The sequence below is a fragment of the Procambarus clarkii genome, chromosome 74 (assembly GCF_040958095.1).
Source record: "Procambarus clarkii isolate CNS0578487 chromosome 74, FALCON_Pclarkii_2.0, whole genome shotgun sequence".
NCBI lineage: Eukaryota > Metazoa > Arthropoda > Malacostraca > Decapoda > Cambaridae > Procambarus > Procambarus clarkii.
Window position 1 is genome coordinate 10388685 of NC_091223.1, and position 26427 is coordinate 10415111.

At 47.0% G+C, this 26427-nt stretch overlaps 1 protein-coding gene across 4 annotated transcripts in view; it reads left to right on the forward strand.

The window, feature by feature from the left end:
• The window catches only part of Wdr24 (WD repeat domain 24), a 121637-nt gene that overhangs the window by 17834 nt on the left and 77376 nt on the right, over positions 1-26427 (forward strand). For 3 of the 4 annotated variants that reach the window (XM_069312917.1, XM_045757029.2, XM_069312918.1), the window contains exons 5-6: positions 11245-11351; positions 24969-25185. In XM_069312917.1, the coding sequence (XP_069169018.1) occupies positions 11245-11351; positions 24969-25185 (324 nt within the window). The remainder of the gene's footprint in view (positions 1-11244; positions 11352-24968; positions 25186-26427) is intronic. The other variant, XM_069312919.1, reaches the window with a different exon arrangement.

Below are 26427 nucleotides of genomic sequence, written 5' to 3' on the forward strand. Positions count from 1 at the left end.
GTCCCTTCTCGGACTCGTTGGTCCTCTTCCATTCTCCTTGTTTTCTTTTGGTTCTCTTTCGCCTTCTTTTGTATTCCCTTCATCTCTCCTTCCTGTCCCGACGTTCCTCTTATTCGTTACATCATCTTGCTGGTGTGTGTACGATATCTGTCCATCCGTCTGGTGTATGAACCGCGCCACCGGAGGGCGGGTGGTGTGGTTCGTACCTCGGGCGCAGGGTCCGGGGTGATCGTTTTGTTCTTGGGCGGTGTACATGTTTTGGTGTCCGTACATGTTTTGTCTCATGCTTTTCTACGCCTTTTCATTCGTTGTCTTCTCCAGTCATTGCCCCTTGGTGCGGGGGTGTGTTCTGGATTTCTATGTGGGAACTTCACCTTGATTCTTTTCCCTGATTCCAGAGGTGTGGTGGCTCCGGGTGGCGCCACCTCCGCCTCTGTCCTGCACCTCGGCTTCTGCTGGGTTCGCATCTCTGGTCATACTTCCCTGGCGATGCTCCTGGTTTCTTCCTCAGCTCGACTGTGTTGTGCCACGGTTGTGTGTCCGCTCTGCAGGTGAGGTTGTGTAGTCTGGCGACGCTGTCGGCCGGGCGCTGGTTCTCGATTTTGGTGGGGTGTAGGTGTTGTGTATTTTGTTTGGCCACTTTACGTGAATCTTGCCATGGCCTTCCTTGGACAGTGTACTGTGGGACGCAGCCTCGGCCTTCAGTGCCTTTTGTTCAGTCTTTCGGCGCCTGAATCTTTTCTCGGGTTTTCTTTGAGCTCTCTTCTCCTTGCCAGTTTTTGTCCTCGCCTTGTTGACCTCACCTAGTTCTGCTTGCAGGTGTTGGGCTCTGGCTCCTTGGTCTCGCTTCTCTGCTGTCATTCACCTGGTGTACCGATTCCTGAGCTGTTTAGGCTCTTTCTTCTCTCCCTTTTGCGCTGTGTCTGCTTTTGCCACACCGCTGGCTACTGCCTTCCATCTGTTACCTGCTCTGACACTGTCAGGGTTCTTTCTACTGTCCCTGTGGCTTCTTGGGTACTCAGTTTCCACCTGTGTCCTCTTCTTTGTGTACCGACCGTGGTCACCAGTTTCTCATTCTCTACCTTTTCATTCTTCTGAGAATTTTGTTAGTTGTGTTCTTGTCTCCCCTTCTTCTTTGTGTCATGTGTTGCATTTCCACAGCCTGTCCTCGTAACTTTGCTCTGGGGCTGGCCTCGGGGCTTGCCTCTGCAATTTTCCAAAGGGGGTATGGGCTTTATGCTGGGGCCTCATTCTCCGGGTTTGGTCTTTTGTGTGTGGTATATGAGGTACTTGTACTGCTTGCGGGTAGGTATTGCTTCCATTCGCCCACTCCTGCCCCTAGGATTCCTTTTCGTTGGGATGGGAGGAGTTAGGTTTATGGTCCTGGCTCCTGTTTTCTGTTCCTTTCCGGGATGTTCTTTTTGTTTTCGTGCGGTTCACGTTCTGGGTAGTTCTCCTCATATATACCTCGGTGACGCGTGCGTTCTTCTTCCCTGCTGGGGCGGCTTGCGCTGCTCCTGTGGATTGCGGGGTTGCTGTTTTTGCTTCGCGTTTCAGTTCGTGGTCCTCGTTTTCTTGTTGGCCTCTTCCTGTTCCCTGGTTCTTTGCTGCACTTGGTTGGGGCGCTTCTTTGCTCGATGTCCGATCCTGCAGGTTTTCCTGCGGCTCTGCCTCTCTTGCAGGTCGGTCCAGCCCTGTGCCGGCTGATTCGTTCTTCCCTTCGAGTCTTCGTGTCTCGGGGTTTTTTGTTTCGGGTTCTCGTCCCTTGTGTGGGCACTGGTGGTTTTGTTGTTGGTCTCCCGCCTGTGTTCTTCGTCTCGGCAGCGTTGGGTAGCTCCTGGCGGTCCTTCCGGTTTTCCTGTCACTGCGTAGGTGTACTACGGTCTCTGATAGGTTTGTCTTATCCTTCCCTTCGGGGTTGTTCCGGGTGTCCTTTGTTCTTTGGTGCCATGTGCTGTCGCCTTGTTTCGGGCGGCGCTGGCGGGTCTGCTCCTGCTTGCATTCAGTGTTGCTGTTCCTTCTGCTTCGTTCTGCTTGCTGTTTGGTTGGTTTTTCACCTCCAGCCTGCTTCTGCGCTTCCGGTGCTGTTCTGGTCGCTGGTCCTGGGGGGGACGGTTATCTTCTCCTCGGTTATCGTGGCCCCTTTGGTTCTGGTGTGTTTTTCTGCTACTTTGGTCCTGGTGGTAGGTGGTTGTTTTGCTGCAGTCCCCTTCTTTTCGGGTGATGTTTGGGTCTGCTGTTTTCCGGTGGGGCCCCTTGAGTTGCGGCTTGGTTGGTCAGGCCGGGGGTGCTTCGTGTGTTGTTTGGTTGCGTCTCTTCACTGTTTTCTGCATGTCGTGGCCACTGGGGCCATGAGCGCATTTTGCTTTGTCCGGGTTCCTTTCCTTCGTTCCTGTTCGGGGGTTGGAGGTCTCCCGGGTCTTCTGTAGGGTCATTTGGTTTTGCTTGTGGTTTTTTGTTTTTGGTTTTGGCGGGTTATCTTGAGGTTATCTTGAGATGATTTCGGGGCTTTAGTGTCCCCGCGGCCCGGTCCTCGACCAGGCCTCCACCCCCAGGAAGCAGCCCATAACAGCTGACTACCTCCCAGGTACCTATTTACTGCTAGGTAACAGGGGCATTCAGGGTGAAAGAAACTTTTGCCCATTTGTTTCTGCCTCGTGCGGGAATCGAACCCGCGCCACAGAATTAAGAGTCCTGCGCGCTATCCACCAGGCTACGAGGGGTTGCGGACACCTCCCGGTTCCTTCCTTCTTTTTCCTTATGTTTGGTGAGATAACTCCGGGAAGACGTAGGGGCTCCTCCCAGAAAACCAGCGTTGAATGTAATGAAACATCATTTTCTGGGTGAGTCCCGGAGGCTCCCCGGCATCCCTCCCTCCCTCCGGTCGGCGGTGTTTTTCGCATATTTTGACATCCAGCCTAAGAACTGTCAGTTGGATAGCCGGAATGAAGGGTCTGGGGCTCCCCCTTTCCCCTCCTGGGGAGGGGGGGTTGCACAGATGGCGGCGCAGCGACGTGATGATGTCATGCTAGTTTGATAATTTTGTTGGAGAGTTCTGTCCACTCGTTCGGCTTTCGGTAACAATCTTTTCACCAGAATAGGGGTTTGTTTTGGGGCGCCTACCTTTCTGGGTGCCTGTCCTGGTCGATGGCAGACAGAATGCTTCCAACCACAGGGTAGTTTCTATAGACCATTGCTCCTCGTGCCTCTCTGAGGGGGCCAGGTTCTGGCTCATGGTCCCTGGTAGGCAAGAACTCCACGCACCTTGACTGATTCCAGAAAGTTATACATATCCATTCAGCCTGGATAGCTCCGGGGAGCCTCCGGAACTCTCCCAGAAAATGGCGTTTCATTACATTCAACTCTGTTTTTTTCTTCTACTGTATCTTCTAACTTTGGCATATTTAATGCCTCTAACCTCTTCTTGTAGCTCTTGTCTTTCAGTTCCAGAAGCCATTTTCTTGCATGTCTTTGCACCTTTTCCAGTTTATTGATGTGCTTTTTAAGATACAGGCACCATACAACCGCTGCATATTCCAAATTTGGTCTCACAAACATTGTCAACAATTTCTTTAATATTTTGCCATCTATTTATTTAAAAACAATTCTGAAATTGGAAAGCATAGCATAGGCTCCTTACACAATGTTCTTTATGTGGTCATCAGGTGATGTGGACCTGCGGTTCATTCTACACTTGTCCCGTCTGAACTCCTGGGTCTATTGCCATTCCTTTCGGATGACTACTCTGTTCCAGATCCAGCTTCTTCTGGAGCTGGGCGCTTGGATGGTTACCCTGGACCTCCGGGATGCGTGTATTGGCACGTCCCGATTCATCCAGGGTTCAGGGACTGGCTCGGTTTTGTTGTGGTTCGTCATGCTTACCGTTTTCGTTGCCTTCCATTCGCCTTGAATCTGGCACCTCACGTGTTCACACACCTTACCTGGGTCATGGTGGCTCGTCTGTATCTCTTAAGGGTTCCGGTCACTCGGGGATCAACAATCCGGTTCCATTCAGATTGCTCCCCAGTGGTTCATTGCCTAAACCGCGGGGGTTCGATGCAGTCCTTGGCTCCTTGGGATTGGTCGCTTCAGGTGACTCAGATGCTGAGTTCTCAGGGTTTGGCTCTCCTGGCCGTTCACGTTCGGGGGGTGTCCAACATCCTGGCGGATGGCCTGTTATGGTTCATTTCCCTGTTCATGGAATAGACAGTCAACGCCAACTCGTTCAGTTGGCTTTGCCAGATATATGGGCTCCCGGAGGTGGACCTCTTCGCATCGGCATGGTCGAGGCGTCTCCCGATATATGTGGCGCCCTTCCCCGACTGCGAGGCCATCGGGTTCGATACTTTCAAGTAGGACTGGTCGAGGTGGAGTTACCTGAACCTCTTTCCCCCCGGTTCTGCTGTTGCTCCAGGTCCTAGCTCGCATGGAGACTTACCAAGGGAGAGTAGACTTGCTGGCCCCTTGGTGGCCAGCCCAGCCTTGGTTTCAGGCGCTGCTTGCTTGGTGTCCGAACCCGAGGGTCTTTCCGCAGCTCTGCCTCTTTCAGCAGATCGGGCCATTCCGTTATGTAGCTGGTTTGATCTTCTCCTCAAGTCTTTGCCTCTGGTCTTTCTGACGCGGGTCTATCACCATTTGTATGGTGAGCAGGTGACTTCGTTGATGGTGTCCCACCTGTGTGCTTCGTCTCGGCAGCAGTATGATGTTTCCTGGTGGTCCTTTCGTTATTTCTTATCCCTCCGTAAGTTCTCCTCTGTTTCAGATTGGATTGTGTTGTCCTTCCTTTCTTGGTTGTTTCATGACTATCATCATATGCCGAATACTGTCGCCTCGTATCATGCGGTCCTGGCGGAGCCGCTTAAGCTTGCATTTGGGGTGGATGTTATTTTTCCTCCTTACCGCAAGCTATCTCGTGCGTTCTTTCACCTTTGGCCTGCTCATGCACAGCCTGAGCTGTCATGGTCGTTGGACCAGGTGCTCTCTTTTCTGTCTTCTCCTCGGTTTGTGGTGGCCCCTTCGATTCAAGATTGTTTTGCGAAGGCTCTTTTTTTTCCTGTTGGCATTGGCCTCTGGGGGTCAGCTTGGGGAGCTTCATGCTCTTCTCCAGCGCAGAGGTTTCTGCTCTTTTGGTCCTGGTGGTAGATTTGTTTGTTTGCAGCCGTCTCCTTCTTTTCTGGCGAAGAATGAGACTGCTGCTTTCCAGAGGGGTCCTTGGGTTGTGGATGCTTGGTTGGTTCGGCAGGGGGTGCATCATGTGTTGTGTCCGGCTGCGGCTTTTCGCTGTTACCTGCATGCCACAGCCTCGGTGCCATAAGACACCTTGGGTTGACCCAGTTTCCTTTCTTCCCTGTTCCAGGATTCAGGTCTCCCAGGTCGTGAATGGTTCGTCTGCCCCTCCCTGTTCTTCCCCTGCTGTGGTGCTTCCGGCTCCGAAGCATCTGAGGGTTTCGGAGTCGGGGCAGGGTCTATTGGTGTTGAGACTCGAGCAGTTTCAGGGAAGTCCCCTTCCAAGGTGGTGGAAGAGGCATTCGAGCCTGGTCTTCCGGCTGGAGTTTCTGGGTCTGATCAGTGGGCCTCCTTCAATCCTGCTTTTTCGGCGGCTTCTGCCTTTTCTTTAGAGACGGGGGTGTTTGGAGGAGAGCTCAGCTCTGGGTCCTCAATGTGAGGTTCCCGGTGGAGGGGAGGGGGGTTGACTTGGGAGGCCTTGGGCCCCGTTGGACCCCGCTTGGATTTTTGTACCCTCCGAGCGGGGCTTGGTGTTACAAGGAGTGGGATTCTCTTCTCTCTAGTCTCGTACAAATTGGATTTGGTGTCTACCCCTCCCTGGGTTCGGTTCCGTGATCCTGTGGGTTCTTCGGTTCCATCCTCCAGGAGGTTTTCAGCTTCCCGCATCCCATCCCATGTTGTATGGGACGCCCTTGCGTCTTACCTCCTGCGCAACTCTGATTTCGCCTTTATAATGGATTCACTTTCCTTCATGTGTGGATGAAGCCTTGCGTTTTCACACGCCTTACTCAGGTTGCAGAGGCCCGCCTGCGTCTCTTAGGTGTTCGGGTTCGGCCTATCTCAACAACTGGCTGGTTTGGACTCCCAGCCAGTCTGCGTGTCTGCTCGCCGGGGATTTAGTTCTTTCCCAGCTTGCTGGGTTTGGGTTCCTGGTGAACTGGGGGTAGTCTTATCTGGTTCCCTCTCAGATTTGGTCTTGGCTGGGTCTTGTTTGGGATGCTTGGACCGCTTCCTTGTCTCTTCCTCCGGCGGTTCTGCTGCGGCTGCATTCCCGTCTTCGTCTGTTTTCTGAGGGGCTCTCGGGTCATACGGCAGATGCTCGAGGGTTTGTGCAGGAGCCTGATCTTTGCCATGATGATCTACCCACCGGGTCGGTTGTGACTTTGTCGGGTATTATGGTTCCTTAGGGGGCGTTCCTTCTACCTCTCTCGCGACCGCTGGGTTCGGCCTCCAGGGGCTTTGGGTCGGTTGCTGCATCGCCGGCTTCCTCTTCAGGTTTTTGGGGTTCAGTGCCTTGGCGCCTACCCGAGCCCCTCACTCGATGTGTTCATGGTCGCGTCGTCTCTTGGCTGGGACTTTGTGACCAGTGCTCAGCAAGCCGGCCGGGGGCGGTGGGGTCCGTCCTTCTGTCGGGCTCACAGCACGGTGTGGAAGTTCGTGGCTGTGTAGATGTCACTTCAGAGGATTCGGGTTGCTCACGGATCGACGATCTGGCTCCATTCGGACTGTTCCCTGGTGGTTCATTGCGGTCCTTGGCTCTTTGGGGGTGGTCGCTTTGGGTGACTGTCCCGCTTCATTACCCTTCCACGGAGTGGATGGTTGACGCTAAGTCGTTCAGTTGGTTCTGCCGAACTTTCAAGCCTCCGTAGGTGGACCTCTTCGCGTCGGCATGGTCGAGGCATCTCGCGATATACATGGTGCCCTTCCCCGCCTGCGAGGCCACCGGGGTCGATGCCTTCAGGCAGGACTGTGGGAGGTGGGGTTACCTGTACCTCTTCCCCACGGTTCAGTTGTTGCTTCAGGTTCTGGCTTGCTAGGAGACGTACCATGGGAGAGTTGTCCTTCTGGTTCCTTGGTGGCCGCCCAGCCTTGGTTTCAGGCGCTGCTTGCTCGGTGTCCGAACCCGAGGGTCTTCCCGCGGCTCCACCCCTTTCAGCAGATCAGTCCTGCCCATTATGAGAGTGGTTCGTTCTTTTCCTCAAGTCTTCGCGTATGGAGTTTCTGACTCGAGTCTATCACCACTTGTATGGGGCGCAGGGGGCTTCGATGTTGGTCTCCCACCTGTGTGCTTCATCTCAGCGGCAGTATGTAGTTTCCTGGCAGTCCTTCTGGTTTTTCCTATCACCGTGTAGGTGTACTATGGTCTCTGATAGGGTTGTTTTGTATTTCCTTTCGTGGTTGTTTCAGGACCATCATCTTATGCCGAATACTGTTGCCTCGTATTGTGCGGTGCTGGTGGTCCAGTTTGCATTCGGTATTGATGTTACGTCTGCTCCATTCCATAAGCTGTCTCGTGCATTGTTTCACCTCAGGCCTGCTCATGTGCCACCTGAGCTGTCCTGGCCTTTGGACCGGGTGCCCTCTTTCCTCTCTTCTCGTTTTGTTGTGGCCCCTTCGGTTCTGGATTGTTTTCCTAAGGTTCTTTTCCTGTTGGCATTGGCCTAAGGGGGGTGGGGGGGGGGATCAGGTTGGGGAACTTCATGCATTCCTCCAAATCTGCTGATTTGGGCCTGGTAGTAGGTTTGTTTGGTTGCAGCTGTCTCCTTCTTTTCTGGCGAAGATCGAGTATGCTGCTTTCCGGAGTGGTCCTTGGGTTGTTGATGCTTGGTTGGTCAGGCCGGGGGTGCATCATGTGGGTTGTTTGGTTGCGGCTCTCCACCATTGTCTCCGCATCTTTGCCACTCTTACCGTGGATGCACTTTGGGTTGCCCAGGTTTTCCTTCCTTCCTTCCTTCCTTCCTTCCTTCCTTCCTTCCTTCCATTCTTCCTTCCTTCCTTCCTTCCTTCCTTCCTTCCTTCCTTCCTTCCTTCCTTCCTTCCTTCCTTCCTTCCTTTCTTCCTTCCTTCCTTCCTTCCTTCCTTCCTTCCTTCCTTCCTTCCTTCCTTCCTTCCTTCCTTCCTTCCTTCCTTCCTTCCTTCCTTCCTTCCTTCCTTCCTTCCTTCCTTCCTTCCTTCCTTCCTTCCTTCCTTCCTTCCTTCCTTCCTTCCTTCCTTCCTTCCTTCCTTCCTTCCCTCCCTCCCTCCCTCCCTCCCTCCCTCCCTCCCTAATCCCTCCCTCCCTCCCTAATCCCTTGCCTTGCCTTGCCTTGCCTCTCCTTGCCTTCCCTTGCCTTGCCTTCCCTTCCTTCTTTCCTGTTACAAGATTTGGGTCTCCCGGGTCGTCCGCAGGGTCCTTCGGTTTTGCTTGTTGTTTTGTTTTTTGTTAGGGCGCGTGGCGTCCGCCTCCCGGGTCCTTTCCTCTTTTACCTTATCTTTGGTGAGGTAGCTCCAGGGAGCCGACGGGGTTCCCTCCAGAAAACCAGCGTTGAATGTAATGAAACTCCATTTTCTCCGGGGAGCCTCCAGGTGAGTCCTGGAGGCTCCCCGGCATCCCTCCCTACCTCTGGTCGGCGGTGTTTTTTTCGTGGGTTTTGACATCCAGGCTAAGAACTGATGGATGGATCGCCGATGCGAGGGTTTGGGGCTCTCTTTTCCTTCTCCCGGGGAGGGGAACGGGGGTGGTTGCGCAGACAGCGGTGCGGCAACATGATGATGTCATGCTCGTTTGCAAATTTTCGTTGGAGAGTTCTGTCCACTTGTTTAGCTTTTGGTAGCAATTTTTCACCAGAATAGGGGTTTGTTTTGAGACGCCTATCTCTTTGGGTGCCAGACCCGGTCGATGGCAAACATAAAATGCTTCCAACCACACAGGGGTCTCTATAGGCCATTACTCCTAGTGCCTCTCTGAGGGGGGGGGGGGCAGGTTCTGGCCATGGTCCCTGGCAGGCAAGAACTCCATGCAAATTGACTGATGCCAGAAAGTTATACATATCTATATCAGCCTGGATAGCTCAGGGAAGCCGCCAGGACTCACCCAGAAAATGGCGTTTTATTACATTGAACGCTGGTTTTTTCACCCACTTCCCACGCTTTTTTCATGGTTCATTTCCAGGTCCCTATGGTTGGCTTGAATTTTCTACTACTCCTCCTCTGAGGTTTTTCCACCTTCCTGAATCAGAAGCTTGAAAAGACATTTAATTTCACTATTTGTAGCTGAAGGACCATGCATCTAAACTGGAAATGGCTCAACTTTCTGAACTGGGCTGTCAATGCTCATGATGCTGGGTTCGTTGTCCTGCTTGTGAGAGAGTGCTCTCTCAGCACAAGCTCATGTTGTGAGATGTCGCTTGCAATCTACTAAAATGGTGCAACTCCTTTATTCTTCACCTGAAATGGATTGTGTCAGGTGTCTGAAGATTTCCTATGTTCTAAGGAGTTTAGTGGTGGTAACCATGATGACCTATGTCATTTTATTAAGATGGAAGCAATTGAGAAGTGGAGTGCTACCAGGGGGTAAGGACCTGAGGGGCACAGAGGAAAGAAACGTGTAGAGTGGTAGTGGGGGTCGGTGGAGGCAATAGGCCTAAGCCACAGAACCCCAAACTCCTTACCCCAGGCCTCATGGTACATGGTACAAACAGTGATATTTATTGGGATGCTAGATGAAACTGCACTTTGGTGGGAAAGTGACTCTCATGCCCCTTCCAATGAAGCCACATTAAGTCAACTGGTAGCTGATTTCCTTCATCTCTCAATTTATTCACTGATGTCTCCTGACATCATGCATGTCAGGATCAGGATTGGTGGCCTCTGACTCTGGTGGTTATACATTTTAATGTGAGAGTTAGTGGCATTAATTTTGGTGGTGGTGCACTTGGCCTCCCCAAGGGGGTCAGCAGTCGGCCTGTTCGTAGGCCTTGTTTCGGTTGTTTTTGGCCTTGGCAGAGGAATGCTCAACAAGTTCCCTTGCACTGTATCATTTGACTAGCTGTAGCCTCTCATTTAGCTTCTCAAGGTTAGTCATCTCTGCAGTCCACATCCATGAAGAATGAAATGTGTTAGCAACCTCCCTTTTCATGCTTTTAATAGACTGGAGAGTAGAAGGTTCTCCTTTCTGACTATGAGTCTTTGGCATTTCCCATGCGGCACTATTCATATTTATGTGGTACCTCCAGCGTTTTGCCTATGTGGCTCATTTTCCATGATTGCTATAGATTTGCAGTGGATATTTTGCATCTCGTTTGCATGCTATTACCAATCCTGCTGAAGCTTGGGACCTCTGTGGGCTGCTGGCCTCTTGTATCCACCTTATCCTTGGTTTCATTTTTGTTGGCAGACTTTTTGCATATTGTATTTTAAGAACCCAGTTATTAAAATTTTTCCACCTGCTCCACAAATGTATAGCATTGGGTTGCTTGTCTGAAAGTTCATTTGCTTCCTGAGTGTTAGCAGTGCTTGGGCCTTCTTCAACCAGTCTGTCACTTCTGAGAGGAATTTTTTTTAGTACTATTCAGCTTCTTTTGGGTGTACATCATAGGTGAGTTCTTCACATACTTTATTTTTCTTATTTTCTTTTTCATTTACAGTATTGTAGGTGTCTCCTTAAGAGAGCAACAGTCTGAAAGCACCCTTCTCTGTAGAATCATTTGTTTTTTCCAGCTTCTCATGGTATGTAATGATCTTTCCTGTGTATAAATTTAGTGTTTGTATCAAGAAGGATGCGAGTTAGTCTGGGTCTGGGAATCATGAGGTGTACATAGTACTGCCACCTGGTGATTGATAGCTAGTTTTGTGCATATTCTGCCATCAAGTGATGGTCCTCGAGATTACTCTAGGAGTCCACTCCAGTGAGGGCTTCCTCTCCTGGAGCCCTATGCCTGTGAAGGCTTCCACTCCTGGTCGTCAACCAATGTAAACACATGTTAGATTCCAACTGACGGTTCTGTAGGGTACTATAAAATGTCTGTAGTACCCCTACAGGTTCTGTTGGTCTTTCAGTGTACCTCTCATGAACATTTTGGGCTGGACTTGAATTGTTCCCATGCCTTCATAGCACCTTTTGTTAACCTGTAAGGACATTTGAAAGACTTTCCTCCAATCTATGACACAGCTGACATTTACCTAAGGGAGCAACCAAGTGATTCTGTCCAGAATGGTGCATTTCATCGTACTGTAACCCGAAGCTATATTTTTCCACAGGTCAGTTTTCACCCATGTGAACCACACTTACTAATATCAGGATCTCACGATGGATTTATGAAGTTATTTGATTTACGGAGAAGAGAAGCTACTCAGACTTACACCAGGTTTGTAATTATATTATTTCAAAAGCAAAGACAGAAGCACTGTAGCCATTAATACAATTGGAATGTTTAATATACAGACAGTATATCAAATGAGGCAATCTGATTTATTTTATTAGCAAATATTGCTGGGTTGGCCACCTCAGTAACTCTCCAGGACATACTGCAGTGCTCCAGGACTAAATCTGATTTGCCAGGCACCTGTGACTATGGCAGCCCACAAGTAGCAAGGACCAGAATCTTGCCCCGCGTGCTTAACTCTTAACCTGTAGCCCGTGCAATACATATATAGACGATTGAGGCTGAAGCGCATGATTTTAAATGCCCCACGAGGGACAGGGGCAGCTATAGTCCAGCCACAACCGATAGCCACCTAGAACCAGTGAAGAGCAGAGGTGCCATAGGCACAATCAGAGAACACTGTATAAACATCAGAGGTCCGCGGTTGTTCAACGTCCTCCCAGCAAGCATAAGAAATATTGCCGGAACAACCGTGGACATTTTCAAGAGGAAACTAGATTTATTCCTCAAAGGAGTGCCGGACCAACCGGGGTATGTGGGCCTGCGGGCCGCTCCAAGCAACAGCCTGGTGGACCAAACTCTCACAAGTCGAGCCTGGCCTCGGGCCGGGCTTGGGGAGTAGAAGAACTCCCAGAACCCCATCAACCAGGTATCAACCAGGTATCAGAAAAAAAGCGTGGGCAACATTCCCGGGTGTGAGAGCCTTAGTACTGAGTGAGCCACCAAGGCTGGCGCACACAGCATGAGCTCACAGCTGGTCAGCTTGTGACCACAGCATCGCCTAAAAATGTCAAAATATATATGTACATGCTATTATTTAGTGATGATAGTATTACAGAAGACCCTTGACGGTGGTAAAACTGACCAGGATTGTGATAATAGCAGGATTGTGGTGATATTTAGTGCTGTGCTCCATGGTGGGAAGAGTAATGCTCAGGAAGGGAGGGAGGTGGCGATGTCTTCTTACTATGTGTGGCCACCTTTTATTGACTGAACTTACCATACCAGCTTAGAGGTTCGCTATGGTGAACACAAATGTAGATACTTACATATATAACGTGTGTATAGAGTGTAATAACAGCAATAGGAGTATGTTGGGAGCCGCCATTTTGGTGAGGGAGGTGTGTCGTCTGCATGACAGACAAGTTGTGTTCTGGTGGCCACTATGGTCTTTGGGCACCATACCAGCTTATTTGTACAGGTATGGTGAATAAAATATGTAGATACAGGGGTTCCTCGGTTTAAGAATTTAATCCATTCCTGGAGACCGTTCGTAACCCGAAAATTCATAAACCGAAGCGAATTTCCCCATAAGAAATAATGGGAAATGAATTAATCCGTTCCTGACTCCCCAAAAACCTCACTTCAAAGTAAATTTTTATACCTAATTCATCCAAATCTTCACTACAAAAGTATGTTCAAGTTATTACTTACCCTTGCTGATGACTGTTTGGAAGGGGAGTCCCCTTCCATTATAACATCAGGCAGTGAAGATTTCTCTAGAGTGCACTCTGGCACGTTTTGCCTGCATACCACTAGGTCCTGGTTGTGGCATACTGTTTGATTTTCTCACAAGGAAACGTTCCATTGCCGATTGTTTTTTCCTTCTTTGCAACACTTGTCTGTAGTGAGGCATCACATTGTCATTGAAAAGATTAATGCAACGGCCTACTACAGCTTTATCTGGGTGATTCTTTTCAGCAAAACTTTGCATTTCTTCCCATACTGCACACATTTTCTTAATTAATGAGGAAGGGACATCCTCTACTGTCTCCTCCTCCATCCCTGAAGATATGTTATACTGCCTAACTAGTTCAACAACATGTGTACCATTTTCATGTTTACGAATGATCTCTTGTTTTTCCTCTATGGTCATTCTCACATGTGATTTCTTGCCTTGAACCTTACCACTGGCTTTCTTGGGACTCATGGCGAGATATATAATAAAAAAATTATGCTCAAATAGCAAAAAATCTGAAAAGAAACTGAATATCCTTGCGAAGAATTCAGGCGGGATAGTCACTGGGCGCGAGGCACTGGTAAACTGTGGCGCAATCGCTGTGCCACCATGCACTAGGTCGGCCGTACGCGTATCAACAAACTTGTATCCCGAGGTAAAGTTTGTATCCCGATTCAGATTTTCCGAAGAAATCGGGCTCATAACCCGAAAAATTCGTAAATAGGGGTGTTTGTAAACCGAGGTATCACTGCACTTATATATAATGTGTGTATATAGTGTAATAACATCACAAACAGTATTGTTGGAAGAGAAATATTAGTGTGTCTGGCCTTGAACCAGTGAAGGCGGCAGCCACCAACTGACTGTGTGTGTAGCTATGTCTCTTATTGCCTGAACTAGCCATAGAAGCTTAGGTGTTCAATTATGGTGAACAAAACATGTAGATACTTATATATATAATGTCTGTGTATAGTGAATAAAAGCAAAAACAGTATGGTGGGAGGAGTATGTTGGTGAGTGAGGAAGTGAGGGAGGGAGTGGTGGCGAGTGGCTGGCTGGCTGGTGAGTGGTGGCCACTCTTCATTGCTTTTTCACTCACAATACCAACTTAGTGATTTATTATGGTGAACAAAACATGCAGATACTTATACAGAGTACCACTTGGTTTCTGAACCCTATGGGGACGAGATCCGTCGGTTATCATGTAAGTTCGTAAATGAGAAATGGAGGGAAAAAATAAATTAGAAATGTTAAAAAAAAATGTAGAAAAATTTATGAAAAAACTAGGGGATCAAATTGACAGGTTCATAGTGTAAATGCGACCGTATTTTGTTTGTACTCACCAATAAGTGAAGTCCTGATCCGCTTATGTTGGTGATCAATGTTGATGAAGTATAGTTATTTACTATTCATTTATTTATTATTTATTTATTTACTAAAACATACTTATTTACTATACAGTATTTACTATACTGTATATTATAGTTATTTAGTTATTTAAAGCTTCTGAGCCATCTATCACTGTATACACACTTCTGAGTAATTTTCATTGCTTGATGAAATTCACGTGCCTTTTCCACGAGCAGCCAGCCTGCCACTGGCTTCTTCTTCACCTCACGCCTCTGTTTGTACCAATCCCACACTGCATTATCAGCACTCTCCACCTTTGCTTTACTTACTACCTTTCTATTTCATATTGACTTACAACTTTCACTTTTAGAGAAATAGTAAAAAATGATAGGTATAGCCTTAACCCTTAAAGTGCGCATCACGTCATATGACATGTTGGCTACTACGCAAGATTTAAACAGCCCGCGGATACATGGGGTTCACCACACCTTCATCAGGGCTCTTGTAAACAGACGCCATTTTAAAAAAAAATCGTGGGCCAAACTCCCGGGTGTTATTGGCCTTAGTATTGAGTGAGCAACCAAGCCTGACGCACGCAGCATGAGCTCACAGAACTGCTGTTCAGCTTGTGACCACAGCATCGCCTAAAAATGCCAAAATATACTTGTTCATGCTATTATGTAGCAATGATATTATTACAGAAGACCCCTGACTGTGATAAAACTGACCAGGGTTCTGATAATAGCAGGATTGTGGTGATATTTAGCGCTGTGCGCCATGGAGTGAGGAGTAATGCTGTGGGAGGGAGGGTGGTGGCGATGTCTTCTGACTGTGTGTAATTACCTAAGTGTAATTACCTAAGTGTAGTTACAGGATGAGAGCTACGCTCATGGTGTCCCGTCTTCCCAGCACTCTTTGTCATATAACGCTTTGAAACTACTGACGGTCTTGGCCTCCACCACCTTCTCACTTAACTTGTTCCAACCGTCTACCACTCTATTTGCGAAGGTGAATTTTCTTATATTTCTTCGGCATCTGTGTTTAGCTAGTTTAAATCTATGACCTCTTGTTCTTGAAGTGCCAGGTCTCAGGAAATCTTCCCTGTCGATTTTATCAATTCCTGTTACTATTTTGTAAGTAGTGATCATATCACCTCTTTTTTTCTTCTGTCTTCTAGTTTTGGCATATTTAATGCCTCTAACCTCTCCTCGTAGCTCCTGCCCTTCAGTTCTGGGAGCCACTTAGTAGCATGTCTTTGCACCTTTTCCAGTTTATTGATGTAATTACCTAAGTGTAGTTACAGGATGAGAGCTACACTCGTGGTGTCCCGTCTTCCCAGCACTCTTTGTCATATAGCACTTTGAAATTACTGACGATTTTGGCCTTCACCACCTTCTCACCTAACTTGTTCCAATCGTCTACCACTCTATTTAAAAAAGTGAATTTTCTTATATTTCTCCGGCAGCTTTGTTTCGTTAGTTTAAATCTATGATCTCTGGTTCTTGAAGTTCTGGGTCTCAGGAATTCTTCCCTGTCAATTTTATCGATTCCTGTTACTATTTTGTACGTAGTGATCATATCACTACGTACGTTCGTTTAGTTAGGAAATTTTTCATCTATGTTAGAAGCTTACCTGTCACCCCTCCAATATGTTCCAGTTTCCTGAACAACCTCTTATGTGGAACTCTGTCAAAAGCCTTTTTTTAGGTCCAGTTAGATGCAGTCAACCCAACCATCTCTTTCCTGTAACATTTCTGTGGCTCGATCATAGAAACTGAGTAAATTCGATACACAGGATCTTCCAGATCGAGAACCATACTGTCTGTCTGATATTATATCGTTTTTTCTCCAGGTGTTCTACCCATTTAGTTTTAATTATTTTTCCAATATTTTGACTATTACATTTGTCAATGATACAGGTCTATAATTAAGGGAATCTTCCCTACTTCCACTTTTGATGAGCTTTGGGTTGATCCAGTTTCCCTTCCTGATCCTGGTTTGGGTCTCTGGTCGTCCACTGAGTCTTTCTGTCTAGCCGGACTGCAGTCTCTCCCCATGCTTTTGCCGTTTGTAGGCTTGCTGCACTTGCTGCTGTCTTTAGTGGCATGTCTGGGGCTGACATTCAGGCACATTGTCGTTTTAGCGGTCATGCTTGGTCTTGGCTGCACGATCTCTCGTGTCTGTTCCTAGGCCTATGTCGCCTTGGGTAGGCTGTTGCAGCCTATTGTCTTGACTTCGTGTTGTTGTGTGAGCACCGACTGCCTCCCGGATGCGTCCCTCTGTTTCCATCTTTGGTGAAGTAGCTCCGGGGAGCCGTAAGGACTACCCCCAGAAAACCAGCGTTGAATGTAATGAAACACCATTTTCTGGGCGAGTCCTGGAGGCTCCCCGGCAACCCTCCCTCCCTTCGGTCGGCGGTTTTTTGCGTTTTTGATATCCAGCCTCAGAACCCCTTTCCCATCCTGGTGAGGGGGGGTAGCTGTGCAGACATGCGGCGTGGCTCGTGTGACGTCATGCTTGTTTGCTTGTTTTTCTTTTGGGGGGAGTTCTGTCCTCTCGTTTGACAATATTCGTTGTTAACCAGAATAGGGATTTGTTCTGTAACACTGTTAACCAGAATTGGGATTTGTTCTGTGGCGCTTACCTTTCTGGGTGCCTGTCCCGGTCAATGACAGATATAGAATGCTCCAAATCACATGTGCATTTCTATGAGCCACTACTCCTCGTGCCTCTGTGAAGGGGCCAGGTTCTGGCTCGTGGTCCCCGGTAGGCCTAGCACTTCACCCACATCGACTGATGCAAAATAGTTAGGGTATCCATATCAGCCAATGATAGCTCCGGGGAGCCTCCGGGACTCACCCAGAAAATGGCGTTTCATTGGCAGGCAATGAGTCACAATAACATGGCTGAAGTATGTTGACCAATCCACACACTAGAAAATTAAAAGACGACGACTTTTCGGTCTGTCCTGGACCATTCTCAAGTCGATTGTGAATTCAACTTGAAAATGGTCCATTCTCAAGACAGTAGACTTGAGAATGGTCCAGGACGGACCGAAACGTCGTCATCCCTTCATTTTCTAGTGTGTGGATTGGTTAACATGGCGTTTCATTACATTCAACGCTGGTTTTTTGCTACCAGGCCTCCAATATGCATGGTAATATGCGCGATCTAAGGGTTAAGGATTTGCCCAAAATGTCACATGTACTAGTGGCTGTACAAGAATGTAAGAACTCTTGTATATATGTATATATAATACATATATACAAGTATATATAATATACTTGTATATATATAATAATATATATTCTTGTATGTATAATAAATAAATAAAGTAAATAAATAAATAAAGGAACATGAGAAATTGTCTAAAGAATTTTAGATGGACGAAATAATAGCAGTGTGCTGCGGCTAGCGCTGTGAACATCTTGTAACAGCATTTATTCACCAATATCTGAACATTATACACAGTCTTTATCGCAGTCAGGCTCTTCTGCAATACTATCATGGCTAAATAATACCTGATACATATATATATTTCGAAAATTTTAGGCGATGCTGTGGTCAAAAGCTGAACAGCAATGCTGTTAGCTCATACTGCGTGCGCCAGCCTTGGTTACTCACTCAGTACTGAGGCCGCCTTCAGACCCGGGAATGTTGCCCATGATTTTTTTGTTTAAATAGCATCTGTTTAGGAGAGCCCTGAAGAAGCTGATACCAACTCCGTCTAACCGCGGAAGTTTTGAATGATACGCTATACTTAGATCCCTGAGGCGTGTTGCACACCACCTGTCAAGGGCCTCAAGTCATGTTGTGCACCACCCATCAAGATCCTCAAGGCACGTTGCGCAATGCAGTGGTTAATTAATATTAAAATTTTAATAACTAATATTATTTAAATAAAATCCTCGATCATGTGAAAGTTAAAATTTGTTATGTAGCTTACTTTGGTTGTGGTGGAGAGGAAATCTCACAATGACATCTCTGATTCATCTTTACGTACCTATTAGTGCTTACGGGGGTGTGAGGTCTAGCCCTTTATGCCCTGACTACTAGCCCATGTACTTAGTGCATTTCAACCCAAATACTCTGACTTTCAAATTCTTTGTGAAATCAGGCCTTAACCCTTGGGCCGCTAAGGGTCATAATGGCCTCGACACCTACAGGCGCCACAAAAAAAAAATAAAAAAAAAATTCTTTCTTCTTAAAAAAGTGTTCATTTGTGTTCCCTGATCACGGAAAAAATAACAAAAAACTCGTAGGTGGCATATTTTGGCCACAATCGGGTGGGGAAGTCTGGCAATAAAGAGGCGTTGACAGAGCAGTCGCCAGACGAGGTCTGCTCCACCCGAGCTGTCAGGCGGGGGGGTTGCCACAAAAATATTATTACCTAATTATTCCAATGTGTCTGATTTTTTCTTTGTTTTTTTGCAATATTATTATTCAATATTGTGTACTGTATTGTGATATATTTATATAATAAAATGTATGAACCATCGCTCTACTCAAAATTATGGCGTGCATATTAGTGATTCAATTATTATGTGCATAAAACAATAAACAAATAGTTTTGCTGTTATTACACTATATACACAGGTTATGTATAAATATCTGCATGTTTTGCTCACCATAACGAACCACGAAGTTGGTATTGTGAGTCAAAGTGCAACGAGGGGTGACCGCCACACATCAGCCAGCCACTCTCTCCCTCAACAACACCTCACTCGCCCACATTCTCCTCCCACCATACTGTTTTTTCATTTTTTCATTATACACAGATGTTATATGTAAGTATTTACATGTTTTGTTTACCATAACTGTACATCTAAGCTTGTATGGTGAGTAAAGGCAATAAGACGTACCTACTCACACAGTCAGATGGTGGCGGCTGCCCTCAAGGCCAGACGCACTAATATTTCTCCTCCAACAATACTGTTTGTGGTGTTTTTACACATTATATATAAGTATCTATATGTTTTATTCACCATACCTGTACAAATAAGCTAATATGATGCCAAAAAACCATAGTGGGCACCAGTAAACAACAAGATATGTCATGCAGGCGACACGCCTCCCCCACCAAAATGGCGGCCCTAACATACTCCCATTGCTGTTATTACACTCTATACACACGTTATATATAGGTATCTACATTTGTGTTCACCATTGTGAACCACTAAGCTGGTGTGTTAAGTCCAGTCAATAAAAGGTGGCCACACACAGTCAAAAGACGATGCCACCTCTCTCCCTCCCTCCCTCAACATTACTCCTCCCACCATTGAGCACAGTGCTAAATATCACCACAATCCTGGTATTATCAGAATCCTGGTCAGTTTTATCACAGTCAGGGGTCTTCTGTAATACTATCATCGCTAAATAATAGCATGAACATATATATTTTGACATTTTTAGGCGATGTCGTGGTCACAAGCTGAACAGCAGTTCTGTGAGCTCATGCTGCGTGCATCAGCCTTGGTGGCTCGCTCAGTACTGAAGCTCTCACACCCAGGAATGATGGCCAGGATTTTTTTTCTAGGTGGCGTCTGTCAACTATCAGTTGTGGCTGCACTATAGCTGCCCCTATCCCACGCGGGGCTTTTAAATTAAGGCGGAAGACACTAAAACAACTATAATGTATTGCGCAGTTCCGGTTTTGTTTCTCAAATCATCTATATATGTATTGTGCGGTCTAAGGGTTAAAGTTGAACAATAGTAACATCTAGAAGTCTGCTGATTTTATTGGATGATCCATAGATATGGGGCTCTTCTTGCAGTATAGTATGATGCCTTAGGGCTCATTTCTTTGTTTCAAGCAGTATCTTGTTTTGTTTTTCCTATCTGTGGACTTTTTCTAGTTTGGGATAGTTTCTAGTTAGTTTTCCTAGTTCTAAACCAGGGATAGTTTTTCTAGTTTCTCTGTCCCCAAGTGTATGACTGATGACTGAAGTAGCTTTATCTTGAGAGGTAGATTCTGGGCATAGCTTTCAGTAGGCCAGCCTACTGGGAGTCTTAAAAGCCTGGTGTGATTGGTAAAGTTTGACTATACTGTGTCAGTGCATGAGTTTCAGAGAGCTACAGGTTTGGCCTTCTCAGAAAAATGTATGAAATGCATGAAAGCATATGCAAACTTGCATATACTGAACCCAGTTCATGTTTAGTGAAGTTTGGGATAAAATACAATACAACCTCGATTCACCGTACTAATATGGGACCAACCCTGGTGCGTTGCCGCGTTGGATTCGTTGCAAGAGGTGACCTTCAAGAGACGTTTGCATCAGTCTTTTTTTTCTTGTAAACAATAAAAATGCATTATCATATTATATACTGTACCTATATATTACTACTTTACTAAAATATAATGTATTACAGTTGTTATTTACCTTATTGTTGGAGTTATATATAGAGAGAGGCAGGGAGATAGAAGCAGTGAGGGAGAGATGGGGGGCATTGAGGGAGGGTGAGGAAGCAGTGAGAGATGGAGGCATTGAGGAAGAGATAGAAGGAGAGATGGAGGGAATGCATTGAGTGAGGGAGGGAAGGCATTGATGGAGGGAGGGGAGGCAGTGATTAATGGAGGAAGGCAGTAATGGATGGAGGCATTGAGGGGGAGAAGTAGAAGCAGTGAGGGAGTGAGGGGAGGCAGTGAGAGAGGGAGGGGAGGCAGTGATAGAAGGAGGGAGGGAGTGATTGATGGAGACATTGTGGGGGAGAGGCAGGGAGAGATAGAAACAGTGAGGGAGGGAGGGAAGGCAGTGAGGAAGGGAGGGAAGGCATTGATGGAGGGAGGGAGGGAAGGTGGGGAGGCAGTGATTGATGGAGGCATTGAGGGAGAGAGATATAGAAGCAGTCTAGGAGGGAGGGAGGGGAGGCAGTGATTGAGGGATAGAGGGAGGGAAGGAGCGCTGATCAAGCGATGGTTGCCAAGCCCTCCCACCCATACTGTATTCAAATTTTTAATCTTAGCTGTACAATATTTATGCAAAAATGTTAATTTTTGTGTATTACTATACAATACTAATCATTAACATGTTTTATTGATTCCTGTTTATTAATTAAACAAATGGTTTTATATATGAATTCTGCACAGTTGGCATCTGCAAGAGCAGCGGCAGACAGGTCTGCCTTAGGGGGGGGTCTGGTAGCTGAGTGGACAGCGCGCAGGATTCATAATTTTGTGGCCCGGGTTCAATTATCAGACCAGGCAGATACAAATGGGCGAAGTTTCTTTCACCCTGAATGTCCCTGATATCTACCAGTAAATAGGTACCTGAGAGTTAGACAACTGTTACAGGCTGCTTCCTGGGGTGTGTATGTGTGAAAAAAATAATAATAATACAAAAATTAGTAGTTAGTAACAGTAGATGGACAGTTGAGAGGTGGGCCGAAAGAGCAGAGCTCAATTACACACAGAAATCACAATAACGTGATGCATCACTGAACAAATCCACAAGGGCTGTGACAAGGATTCAACCTACGTCCAAGATCAATCCCAGACGCTGCCTTAATTGACTGAGCTATGACATGGTCAAAAGAGTTGCAACCAGAAGTTCTACTGCCCTTACTCAGAACCTGCAGCCTCTCCAAGACACAAACCAGGGTTTTACACAACTCCCCCATGCACTCGAGCTATGTCAATAGGCCGTTCTACCTCTTCGCCCTTACTTTATTACTCGAAGTAAGGGCATTACACGAAGTAAGGGCAAAGAGGTAGAACGGCTTATTGACATAGCTCGAGTGCATGGGGGAGTTGTGTAAAACCCTGGTTTGTGTCTCGGAGAGGCTGCAGGATCCAAGTAAGGGCAGTAGAACTCCTAGTTTCAACTCTATTGACAATGTCGTAGCTCAGTTGATTAAGGCAGCGTCTGGGATGATCTCGGACGTAGGTTCGAATCCTCGTCAATGCCTTTGTGGATTTGTTCAGCAGAGCTCAACCCCCATAAGCACAACTAGGTGAATACAGACTGTGTGGGATCTAGGGGGGTGGGGAAGAGGTCTTGGTGGCTGGGAGGGACAGGCTCCCTCCAACCCCGTTAGTGGCTCCTCTACCCCGTTAGTTGCTCCCTATTCCATGACTTGCAGTTCTCATGTTATGAGGGAGGCAGAGGCAGTAAGGGAGATTGAGCCAGTGAGGGAGGGAGAGACAGTAAGGGAGGGAGAGCCAGTGAGGGAGGCAGAGAGACAGTACGGGAGGTTGAACCAGTGAGGGAGGTTGAGCCAGTGAGGGAGGGAGAGCCAGTGAGGGAGGCAGAGAGACAGTATGGAGGTTGAACCAGTGAGGGAGGTTGAGCCAGTGAGGGAGGGAGGGAGAGCCAGTGAGGGAGGCAGAGAGACAGTACGGAGGTTGAACCAGTGAGGGAGGTTGAGCCAGTGAGGGAGGGAGGGAGAGCCAGTGAGGGAGGCAGAGAGACAGTACGGAGGTTGAACCAGTGAGGGAGGTTGAGCCAGTGAGGGAGGGAGGGAGAGCCAGTGAGGGAGGCAGAGACACAGTAAGGGAGGTTGAGCCAGTGAGGGAGGGACAGTAAGGGAGGTCCAGTGAGGGAGGGAGGGACAGTAAGGGAGGTCGAGCCAGTGAGGGAGGGAGAGACAGTAAGGGAGGTTGAGCCAGTGAGGGAGGGAGGGACAGTAATGGAGGTCAAGCCAGTGAGGGAGGGAGAGACAGTAAGGGAGGTCGAGCCAGTGAGGGAGGGGAGAGACAGTAGAGGAGGTCGAGCCAGTGAGGGAGGGAGAGACAGTAAGGGAGGTTGAGCCAGTGAGGGAGGGAGAAACAGTAAGGGAGGTCGAGCCAGTGAGGGAGGGAGAAACAGTAAGGTCGAGCCAGTGAGGGAGGGAAAAACAGTAAGGGAGGTCGAGCCAGTGAGGGAGGGAGAAACAGTAAGGGAGGTCGAGCCAGTGAGGGAGGGAGAAACAGTAAGGGAGCTTGAGCCAGTAAGGGAGGGAGAGACAGTAAGGGAGCTTGAGCCAGTAAGAGAGGTCGAGCCAGTGAGGGAGGGAGAAACAGTAAGGGAGGTCGAGCCAGTGAGGGAGGGAGGAAAATTTTCATCTCAATCTGTCAATATGAAGGGAATTTAACATTTTCTGTCCCTTATTTGTCCACCCTCATTCATCTTGTTTCATCACAGAAAATGTCTATAAGAAGATTTCAACCCATGTAACTAGCTATTCAGCTTCTGCCTTTAAATTAATTTGCAAAGATACGTGTACCACAAATCAGTGAACGAAAATCATGGAAACTCAGTCGTTCATTTGTGTGGACCACTCCATCCTAAAACATTATTAGGATACTAAGAATTATAAAAAACTTATTTTAGAACTGATTTATTAATTTTATTATTTTGAGGCCATAGGTCACTGAACTTTGGCGACGAAATCGAATGAAACACGCATGGTGCTGTGTGTATATGGATTAGACCGGTCCACCTGCGCTGGAGTTGTGCCAATAACATAAATAATTTCTCAAATAGCAGATGTCTATCATATTGCAGTATATTTTGGGTTTTATTTAGTTTAATTTAATTAGATGCTATTAAAACACCGGTTTTAGAAATGATTTATTAATCTGAAACTTTCAAAATCATTGGTCACTGAACTTTGACAACACAGATGAAGGAAAACCAAGTGAGGTTTACAGAACAGTATTTCCTTATCTGTCCACCCTCACTCATCTTGTTTCATTACAGAAAATGTCTATAAGGAGATTTCACCACATGTAACTAGGTAATCACGCTTCAGCTTTTAAGTTAATTTACAAAGATACGTGTACTGTACCACAAATCAGTAAACGAAAATCATGGAAACTCAGTCATTCACTTGTGTGGACCATTCTGGTTGGGGTTTGGTTAATATGGTTTACTTATTGTGTGTACCACTCTGGCTGGTGTTTGGTTAATATGATTCACTTGTGTGATCCAACTTGTCATATGAAGGAATTATTAATTGTAACCTGTGACAGAATGGGAAAGTTTTCCACCATTCTGTGAACTCTATCCCAACATCATAAGCAAATCTGCACATCCCCCGCTTCGGCGAACCATTGTTCATCGAACCAGGTGAGTAAATCCGGCCTGAAAAGTGTGCGACTTAGCCAGAGATTCGTTGAATCGGGGTACGTTGAATCGAGGTTGCACTGTATGTAGCTTATGGGTTGAGTTTTGAGAGTACAAAAGTACTTCTGAGAGATGGAAATTTTTTATTTTGAAAAGAGAATAATTTTGTGAGGATCAAGGCTTCATTTTGATAACCATTTCAGAAGGAATTGTTGCAAATAAATATTACTGATATATGTATTTAGTATAAAGAAAGAAGCCAACAGATTAAGAAAAGGAACTACCAAAAATTATAGCCTGTGAAGGATGAAACTTATTGTGAATGACAGGGTAAAATATTAGGAATGTTTAGAAAGAGGATTGAGAAAATCAGATGGTGTTCATAGACCTAGATCAAAATCAAAAGCAAATGCAGTACAGTACTGTTTTATTAAGTATTAAAGCTGACAAGGGCTGTGGATAAAAATTTTTTTTAAAATGAGTTACTAGAATGTGTATCAGAGTGACTTTGATGCAGGGGAAAGGACAACAGTCAAAACAGTTTACATATTTGAGGGTGATCTATATCTGATAAAATATACTGTATTGAGACCAATTTATATTCAATTTTTCATTAGTCTTCTTTCTGTTTAGTTAGAAAAGAATAGTAAATATGGTAAAATGTACTTTTCTAGCTTTCATTTCATTTGTCTTAAAATCCTGTTATGTTTTTGTATCTGTCATTACACTTAAAAATGCATCTTGCAGCAATGCGGAGAGTGTCAGAGATGTGCAGTTCAACCCTCATCATAGTGTGAATTTCTGTGCAGTTTCTGAGAATGGAAATGTTCAGTTGTGGGACATGAGAAGATCTGACCGTGTGGAGAAGCAGTTTACAGCCCATGGAGGTCCTATTTTTGCACTTGACTGGCATCCTGATGTTAAAACTTGGATTGCAACTGCTGGGAGGGATAAAACTATAAAGGTAATGCCGTAGATTATTGGTTTATATTTAAATACCTTGCATGGCATCTTGGGAAAAAGTGAACTTTGTACAATTTGTATTGTTTTAGTGATGAATTTAGAAATGATATTACTGTGTTCTTAATGACTAAAAATTATTCTGATGGTAATTCCCACCACCTGTAACAAAGTGGCCTTTGACATAAATTGTCCATGGGGTATTTTTATTATAACCAGGCATTTCTGGGGGGAGCCCCGTCGGCTCCCCGGAGCTATCCCAGGCTGATATGCTAATGTCAGACTTTTGCATCAGTCATGTGTATGGAGTTCTTAGGCCTACTGGGGACCACGGCCAGAACCGGGCCCCCTCAGAGAGGCAAGGGGAGCAATGGCCTATAGAAGCCCCCGTGTAGTTGGAAGCATTCTATGTCTGCCATCGACCGGAACAGGCACCCAGAAAGGTAAGCGCCCCAAAACAAACCCCTATTCTGGTTAAAATTGCTACCTAAAACCGAACTAGTGGATAGAACTCCCCAACCGAAAACAAGCAAACTAGTGTGACGTCACACACTGCCGCGCCGCTGTCTGCGCAGCTCCCCCCTCCCCGGGAGGGGGAAGGGGGAGCCCCAGACCCCCCGCGCCGGCTACCCACACCTCAGTTCTTGAGGCTGATGCTATAGGCGATGGTCGTGTGCTCTGGTTCCGGTGTCGCTACTGCACTGTGCTTTGCGTGTGGTGTTAGTTTTGTGGGTGCGAGAGCCAGGAGTTATCTTCAGTACTCGGGCTGCATGTGTCTAGGGCTGCCTTCCCTAGGTGCCCTGTAAGTACTGCCCTTGGGGCTTGGGGCCACCTTCCACATGCTCCTCGGGGTCTGCCTCTGCTGGTCCGTTTTACCTTTCGGTTTTTCGGCCGCCTGTTGGGCTCTTGGGTGTTCTGTTCTCCCTTGTTACCGGCAGGTAAGAGGCAGTTTGCACTGGTAGGGGCGCAGGGTGCTGCTCAGCTGCATGCGCCTAGGGCTGCCTTCCCTAGGTGCCCTGTAAGTACTGCCCTTGGGGCTTGGGGCCACCTTCCACAGGCTCCTCGGGGTCTGCCTCTGCTGGTCCATTTTACCTTTCGGTTTTTCGGCCGCCTGTTGGGCTCTTGGGTGTTCTGTTCTCCCTTGTTACCGGCAGGTAAGAGGCAGTTTGCACTGGTAGGGGCGCAGGGTGCTGCTCAGCTTGTATTTCCCGACATCGCAGCCGGTTCTGTTCCTTGGGGTTCGCTG